General features: G+C 38.7%; 1 protein-coding gene across 1 annotated transcript; it reads right to left on the minus strand.

The window, feature by feature from the left end:
• Positions 1-1,334: 1,334 nt before the first annotated feature.
• CCNG1 (cyclin G1) lies at positions 1,335-8,322 on the minus strand. The gene is made up of 7 exons (XM_036313497.1): positions 8,086-8,322; positions 6,745-7,008; positions 4,999-5,252; positions 4,198-4,276; positions 4,015-4,113; positions 3,607-3,801; positions 1,335-2,570 (listed from the first exon to the last, which is right to left on the minus strand). The coding sequence occupies exons 2-6, from the start codon at positions 7,006-7,008 to the stop codon at positions 3,610-3,612; spliced, it is 888 nt and encodes a 295-aa protein (XP_036169390.1). The 5' UTR covers positions 8,086-8,322; the 3' UTR covers positions 1,335-2,570; positions 3,607-3,609.
• Positions 8,323-9,263: the final 941 nt, after the last annotated feature.

Here is a 9,263-nt window from a genome sequence, read left to right on the forward strand (position 1 = left end):
TCGGGTGGAGGCAGAGGAGCTACGGAGCACTGTGGGAGTGCACTGACCACCAAGAGGTGGCTCCTGTGTTGAGTGTCTGCCCCCTGGTGATCAGTGTGTGTTATAGTGACTGGTCAACCAGTCATTTAGTTGCTTAGGCTTTTATATATATAGATAATATATGATCATTTTTTATTGGCTTCTTACACTTAACATAATGTTTTAGAGGATTTCCACATTATGTGCCAATGCTTCATTTTTTTAAAAAGATATTTTTATTGAATGTTTTAGAGAAAGGGAGAAAAACATCAGTGTGAGAGCAAAACATCAATCAGCTGCCTCCTCCACACACCTTACTAGTTCATTTGTAAATTGGGATAACTTCATACATTTTGAATGAAGATGATTCATATAAAATATCTGGCAATAGTACCTGAAAATAAAAACTTATTGCTAACCACAAATATTAGATCAGGAATGTCTATTGTTGAGGTAGTATGTAGCTTAATTGGAAATACAGATAAGGTTCAAGTAACCTTTTTAAAAATAACACTTGTGAGAAGAGAGCTTATTAAATATCTAATCTGAGTTGAGTGCAAAAGGGGACATTTAAGTTTTTCTTTCATCAGTAATCCCTTGTAGTGTCTACTTTGGCTCCTTTATTTAAATGTGAACAGTTCAAAATTAAATATTGTTTTAGTTCAGTAATAACCAGTTGATCTAACACAATACTTGGCAGTTAACTACCACTATCTGGAATACTGTCTAATTAGGTAAAGAGGGTTTACACAAAACTTCAGGTGGGCTGCATCTAAGGGTGAAGTTGTATTAAGGATATCCATAGTAGTGATGAATCCAAATGATAAAAATAACCACAGTGCAAAAAATCAATTTTTAATGCACATTAAACATATTTATCATCATGTCTACTTTAGAAAACCATTAGAGTAAAAGCTTCAAGTAAATAATGGCTACATGATTAAAGAGATTTTTTTTCTGCTACCATCTTTACTGAGTAGAGCCCTGGCTGGTGTTGACCAATGGTTAGAGCATTGGCCCCGGGCACCACAGGGTCACGGGTTTGATTCCTGGTCAAGGGCATATGCCTGGGTTGCAGATTCCAGCCCTGCCCGGTCATTTGTGTGCAGGAGGCAACCAATCGATGTGTCTCATGTTTCTCTCTCTCTTCCCTCCATTCCACTCTCTAAAAATCAATGGAAAAAGTATCCTCTGGTGAGGATTTAAAAAATAGACTGAGTAGAGATAGCTTTTTATTGTGGTTCTGCCATCACATTGCCAAAATAGTTTATTGAATCAGAAGAGAAACACATTAGAAAAACCACCCATCAAAGAAGTGCATTTCAATCACTTTATTGAAATGGATATCCCCCTTAGTACTAAAACACAATGGTAGTTGGTTAGGTTACCTCTGCAAACTCAGAATTAACATGGATGTAATTAAAATATTGAAATGTATCAGCCTGTTGGGAAAACTGAAAAGTTATCTACAAAACATATTGTTTACAAAAGTATGAGATATACTGTGGTTCTTTGGTTTATTTTCCAGTGTATATTTATTCATAACATGATGTCAACATTGGGCACAATTATCTTGGATGGACTCAGGCTACACATTGCACTGAGTGGTTTGTAACACTTCTAACACTGTAGATCTCCTCATATTCACTGACTTACTAGCAAGTCCTGAACACTTTCCAGCAACCTCATGATTACAAAGATGGGTATTTACTTAAAACCTTCTGTTGGCACAGTAGGGAAAATTAGTGAAAGCATAGTCCCTTCATTTTAAACAGAGTTGTAAATTAGAAGCAATGGCAGTTTTATAAAAACAGTCCTTAGTAAAAACTTCTGGAGTGTGAAATGAGCAAGTTTTCAGGGTGATGTTAATTTGAGTCACTAGTACAATAAAACGAATTTTCTCGATGTGACTATATTGAAGCAGATTTTGCATAAAAACTTTTTTCCCTGGACACAAATATCACCTGTCTTATAGAAAAAATGTTAAAGACAATACTCCAAGATTAACAGGTATGTAGTTTTGCTTTATATAAAATGAATGTAATTCCCATGTAGCAATCAAGTCCACATCTCTGGATAATCTATTACTTGCATTATGGGTGCTAAGAAACCATATTCACTGCCTAAAATAGTGACCCTTATAATGTCTTAAAAGTGCATTTGTGAAATATTGGTTTTGATGTAAACCTCATAATTTAAAATTTAAATTAAGTAGGTTACCATTTTTAATACCTCCTAAATTTACTGACCCAATATAGAAAGTTGGATCAATGTTAGAAATGAAGATTCACAGTTTACCTTCCCAGATTTTTCATTAACATTTCACATTATGGACTTGGCTTTGTTTGTATGCCTCAGCTGAATTCAAATTTAAGCATAATTCCACTATAGCATAATGTTAATTAGGCAGTTTTCCCAAATCTGAGAACATCAATGCTAATCCAGTTACGATGTTTTGAGGATTCACAGCTTAAATCCACTATAACACTATGGAATCCATCCTTCAGGATTGTGGCGAAAGGCTTCAGAGAAGTTTTTGTTGCTGTATAATCCTATTTAAACAAACAAAAAATCAAGTTATCAGAAGTTTGCCAAACATAAGTATTACTGTTAAAAATGACTTACTGCTCATATCTAAGATTCATAATCAGGTCACACGTAGGTGTGTTAAATGTTAACGTTGAGTTTTGAATAGGAAAATATCACAGTGAGTTATATTTAGATGGCAAGAATATATGTCAATGACAATCAGGCATGTAACAACTTTTCAGGGTTCCAACTGCTATAGCAATGATACAAACTATAGTGTAACCTGCTGGTTTCCAAACACCCAATGTGAAGACTATCTGGCATAACTTAACTTTTTCTTTAAATACAACATCCAAGACCATACTGATTTTGCATATAAGGTAATCTCAAACTAGTTCATATATGGTTCAAACTTTTGGCCCTATTGTCCTGCTCAGGCTTGTGTAACTTTAAATGAGCCAGAGTTTGAGTCTACATAAAGCAAAATGAATGATGTTCAATTAAATATTACTGTTTTAGTGCTTTTATTTTTTATTATTATATTTTAAATAGATTTTTATTGACTTCAGAGAGGAAGGGAGAGGGACAGAGAGAGAGAAACATCAATGATGAGAGAGAATCATTGATTGTCTGCCTCCTGCACTCCTCACATTGGGATCGAGCCCACAACCCGGCCATGTGCCCTGATCTGGAATCGAACGGTGACCTCTTGGTTCCTAGGTCAATGCTCAACCACTGAACTATGCCAACTGAGCTTAGTGCTACTTTTAAAATTCCAGTTATTCAACAGGATGCTGTTTCCTAAGCTGATAATGTAATGAAATGGCTAAGTTGCATACCCAAGGTTGGGTATTTCCTTATTGTTAGGGTGTTGTGCTTTGAACGTAGTTAATGCCCTAAAATATTAGCTGACTAGATCAGTGAAGTCATTATCCCCTTTGTAGTCCAATTCCATTTTTGTTTGGAAAATAATTCCGATTTTAATTCTTGAATTATAGAAGAAAATTATAGCATTATAAAAATTTCTCTATATGGGAAATAACTATGAACCCAATTTACCAATTAAGGAACCGTTTCAGGAATTGTTGGAAGGTGGGTTATTCTGTAGTAACTATGCTTCAATTGCCGTGCAGTCCGCCCAGAAACAATCCATTTCAACTTCTGAACATTTGGTTTGGAGCACTTGTTTGATGAATATTCAGTTAAACACTTGGATACGAGCTCTTGCCAGAAGGTCAAATCTCTGCCATTTATCTGTGCATAAATTTTAAAAAATTACTACTCAATTAAAAGTTTTATGGTATTTAACTACAGTAATACTTGTAATCTTATTAACATGTCTCTTTCCTTGTCAAAATATTTGAAGCTACTCAAGTTTCAAACACATGATACCTCATTTTAGTTCAGGAGACAGTACAAGTGTATTAGTTTCTTTTACAGCTGTTAACAGGAATGACCTTGACATACCTTGGAATGTTTCTGAAGACATTCTACGACTTCGGTTAACTCTACACACTTCTGTGCTTGGATCTCCAATGCAATGATAGACAATGCCAACACAGAAGGCTAAAAGAAAAAAATTTAAGGTAAATGTTGACTATAAAAACAGGTACATAAATAGGTACATAAACAGGTACATAAAATATTTACCCTTGCTTTAGAAAATAGGATCCTGCAGTGGCATGCCTTAAGTTGAGCTTCTAATCTTTCAAAATTAAGGCTATTCCTCCTTTAAAAAGAAAATGAGATTAATTTTATGTAGATAATTTTACATCTAGTCAAAAGTCAAATTTTTAGAAAGACACTGAAGTCAATTTTAAAGTTTAAGTTTATACACACAGAAAATAAATTATTTGAAGTAAACAATTCCTCTTCCCTCAAAGACATGAACTCCTTAAAAATAAGTAACTAACTCCTTAAGGATAGCAAACATAAATTTTAAGTCATTTGGGGCAAAAAAATAAAAAGTATCATGCCATAACTAACAAGGTTCCTTTTTATCTTTTTTAACTTAAAATAATCTTTATTGTTGAAAGTATTACAGATGTCCCCGTTTTTCCCCCATTGATCCCTTCTAGCCCGCACCCGCCTCCTACCCCAGGCCTTCACTATGGTTTTTTGGATTTTAATCTATTTCTGAATCTACTGAAGTTCCTTTTTCCAGTAATCTGTTAGATGCATACCTACTAGTTCTATAAATTAACTAGTCTATAAATGGAAAATGAAATATAAGTAAAAGGTGAAATATCCTTTAGTCTCAAGAGTTAGCCTTCACATACTTCCAGAGGCTCTTGGCAACTGAAAGTCTCATTTCTGCGGGACAGTGAAGAGAAATTCAAGGAGCTGCAGGTCCTTTGATAGGAATTCTCCCAGGATATTGATTTTAAGCATCATCCGGACAATAACATTCTAAATTCCAAAAAGCCTTGGTTCAAGACAAGGATTACATACCTTTCAAATGGCGAGTTCTCTTGAATGAGTGAGTAATAGAGTTGCAGAAATTGAAAGGCAGTAGTAGCTTTGACTTTCCAACACACTTTCTCCAATACAATCTTCTCCATTCTCATCAGGTCTGAAACGGTGAACCTATACTGGCTTATTCGGATCAAGTCACTTGCCAATGGGACGTTCCTTTCCTCTTCTATTGATTTTACAGCCAGGTAGAAGCAGCTTAGTCCAACACACCCAAGGTGCTTGGGCTGAACCTAAAAAAGACAATAAGTCCATGTCTTTACCTTATTTCAATTTAAAAAAAAAGATAATCTAGAACTCAGACCCATCATTATGAAAATGAACCTTTGAGGTATATTTGTCATCTCTAAAGGAATTAACAAGTCAACTGTGGCCTGACAATACAATGCACCCCACTTGGAACCAAATTTGGAGTAACTGGACTAAGTTGCAGTATAATGTTTGGGTTCAGCAAATAAAAATTCTTTATTTTTTTAAATCACTATAAAACTATAAGTGCTCTGTTCTAGTTGGACTAAATAAGTTAACTGGTCAAAGGCTTAGATGAGGACTGAAACACCTTACAGCTTACACACAAAATTTCTTTCCAGAATGTTGTGTTTTTCCAGGATGTTTTCTTTGTAATAACACCTGTTTAAAATACTATAGCACATAACTTAAGGGATAGATGTATCTTACTCATCTGTGCAACATTTATAGATTTAAAGATAATGCTTGCACATGCTGTCTAAAGAGTTGCATAATTAACCTATTCAACAAATTTCTTGAGCCATCCAATTCAACAAATACATTATTGAGTTCCTCCTATATAGGAGACATTGTGTTAGGTATCGAGAACTAAAAGATGAGTTTTATTCCAACTGTCAGATTATCTCATTATCTACCAATGACCATGGGCACACAGAGAAGGCAGATGTATTTTTAACAGCTAAGCTAGCTCTGAAAGATATATCGATATCCTGCTTATCCAAATGTAGGGAAATAATTATGTAAATGCTGCTCCATCAGAAGATACTCTATTTAAGCAGATGCTGGAAATGCCAAACATAAGCAAGACTTGAGTATGTCTAAGGCTAAAACAAGTATAACTTTATATATGAGTGGAGATCAATATACTTTATTGACCAAGTGGTTGATAACATCTCTAATTATTAATCACAACCTAGCATTCTGATGCTAACACATTTAAAAAAAAAAAAAAAAAAAGTGAAAACACCCAACCTATCAAGAAAGATTTTTAAAAATAACAGCCAACTCTCCTACTGGGAGACTGCAATTAATGATTTGGTATTAGACTATGTTTCAGTGTCAGAAGTTAAATCTAATAAATAATGCATTACTCTTGATTTAAAAAAAAAAAAGTATTCATCAGTGCTGTAGTACAGAGAATTCTTGGGCTACCTGCTGAAAATAAAAAAGGTCAAGTTTATAAATACCAACCCAAAGCTAGCAATTCCATCTCTAAAACATTGAGCAAAACTAAACACTCAGGGTATCCCTGGCTGGGTGGCTCAGTTGGTTGGAACACTGTCTCATACACCAAAAGATTGCGGGTTCAATTCCTGGTCAGGGCACGTACCTAGCTTGTGGGTTTGATTCCTGGTCTATGCACATATGGGAGACAACTGATCCATATTTCTCTCTCTTTCTCTAAAATCAATAAAACATATCCTCGGGCGAGAATAAAAAAACAAAATACTCAGGGTAATGTAGCTTTAAACATACCTTCATTTTGGACAGGAATCTGTCCAGTAAATTCACAGCCAGAGAAAATGTCTCTGTGTCGAAGCCGAAGAACTGAGTTAGACTAAGGAGATCCTTCACTTCAAAGTCCCTCAGTCTTGCAGTCATCCTGAGGCCTTTATCATAAGCAGATTCAATGAGTCTCAAGCCGCAGACCTTTGGCTGGCATTTTGGCTCCTGTTCCAACAGGGCATTCAGCTGGTGTAGCAGTTTCTGAGAGTCAGTTGTTGTGAGGACCTCTATCATCTATATATAGAACAAAGCCCAGAAAGGATAAGAATAGCCCTTCCTGCACTGTATTGTGCCAAGTGCTTGATAACATAAGTTTCCCCTCCCCCAGTGCTGCTAGTGAATCTAAGTCATTGCAATTTTAAAATATTGCAAACCTTCCAAGAGATACTTACTCAAGTCATTCACTGTCAAGAGATGACTATGAGTTGTTAGACAAGATACCAAAACTTTGAAATTCTGCCATGTATTAACAGTGGGAACTGTTCAGGTTAGATAATTTTTCTTAGGGCTCAGTTCCTCATCTGTAAAGTGGGTATGAGGTTATCATTACCCACCTCACTGACTTGTGTGGAATACATGAGGTCACCTGGGTATAGAGCTTAGCTTATACATACAGTAGGTGCCTAATCAACACTGGGCAATATTAATGACCTTACTTCTATGTCTGTAAAATGAGGCAATAATATGTCTCTCTGGCTGTGAAGATTAAGTAAGACGATTCATGTAGAATTTAGCACAGTGCCTGGCCCACGGTGCTCAATAACTGTGAACTTTTACTGGTGTTAGGAAAGGAAGCGAAAGGAGTGTTATAGGAGCACAGAGGGAGTGGGAGGCTAATCCAGCCTGCAAGAGGAAGCTGGGAGTTTTCTAAATTAATAAATTGAAGTGGATTGATCATTTTATTGCTTATTAATAATATTGCACATTTGTGTCCCAGGCACCACGCTAAGTCTTGGACGCGCACACACGGTCCCTCCCTACACGACGGAAAGACAGGAATGCCGGGGACCTCCAACGCCGGGTTACGGAAGGAGGGCGCGGATGACGAGCCACTAACTTGACGGGTTCAACTCTTTCTCCCCGGGGCTGGTCCCTGGGACCCTGCCTGCCCGCTTTGACACTTGGACCCCGCGGATCTGAGACAAGTCGGACCGGGCCCCGCCCCTCGGGGCTCGGACTCGCCCGGACTTGTTGCTGACAGCAGCGGATTAGCCACCCGAGGGGAAGGACGCGGCCGGACTCACCCCCCATCCCGTGCCCCAGCCTGGCTCCCTCCCCGCCCGCTATGCCAGCCCCGCAGGCCCAGCTCACCTTGATCGCGAATGCGGCTCCTTCGCTGAAATCTTCCCTCCCCGGGCCTGCTCGCACCTCCGCCCACGATATCAAATCCGAGAAGTCCTAGAGGCGCGGGGACTCGCGGGCAAGAGGGCACAGGCCCGGGGAGGGGGAGCTGTCCTGGGTGGAGGTCTCCGCAGCGCCGCCCAGACGACACTGCCCTCCTCGGGGTCCGCTCGGAGCCGAAGGGACCGCGACGGGCCTCCCGAGGAATATATCGGAGGGCGGGGCCTTCCTGCTAGGCAAGGGGAGCTTTGTCGCCGCTAATTGGTGCAGTTCATTTGATGGATGGCCCCGCGGACCAAAGAGGACGGGTCTGTAGAGAGGAGGCCAAGTCTCCGCCCCTCGAGACCACGCCCCCTCCCACTAAGCGTCTCTTATTGGAGAATTTTCCAAGGTGTCTTCAATGAAGAGGAGGGCGAAGGACATGCGGCGCGCACCAATCCTGGCCGGGCCAGGTGTCTGCGGCGGCCGGATTGGCCAGCGTGCCATTCCCGAATGTACTGGGACTTCTTGTTCCTTGAGGTTTAGCACAGCGGTTCTACCCCAACTTCTAAAAGTACCTTGGCTAGTTACCAAAAAAAAGTAAAAAAAAAAAGTCTGCGTTTTCATTTCAAATGGAGAGGTGGTGGTTTTTTTACGGGCTAGTTTATTAAAGTCCAGAAACTTCTCTTGGTGAGCTGTGGAAATCAATTGATCCTTGCCTTGTTTTGCTTTTTTGTATACTTGGTTTAAGAGTGGAGTTGGGCTACATAAATCCTTGGTCTTATACCGGTTTTCTGAGTTGGATGTTTTAAGCCAATTGAAATAGAAAAATTAGTAGTTTTTCAATGGCTTAAAATGAAAAGCTGTGGTTGACTCTTAAGCAGGGGTCCTCAAACTTTTTAAACAGGGGGCCAGTTCACTGTCCCTCAGACCTTTGGAGGGCCGGACTATAGTTTAAAAAACAAACAAACTATGAACAAATTCCTGTGCACACTACACCTATCTTATTTTGAAGTAAAAAAACAAATGTTTTCGGCGGGCTGTAGTTTGAGGACCCCTGTTTAAGAGGAATACATGGGCAAAATAATTGTAGTGACTGTGAATCTCAGTTCACAGGTCTGTGTGTGAAGCATTGTTGTTCTTTTTTTTTATTATTGTTTTATTGCTTA

Source organism: Myotis myotis, unplaced genomic scaffold (genome assembly GCF_014108235.1).
Source record: "Myotis myotis isolate mMyoMyo1 unplaced genomic scaffold, mMyoMyo1.p scaffold_m19_p_6, whole genome shotgun sequence".
Lineage (NCBI taxonomy): Eukaryota > Metazoa > Chordata > Mammalia > Chiroptera > Vespertilionidae > Myotis > Myotis myotis.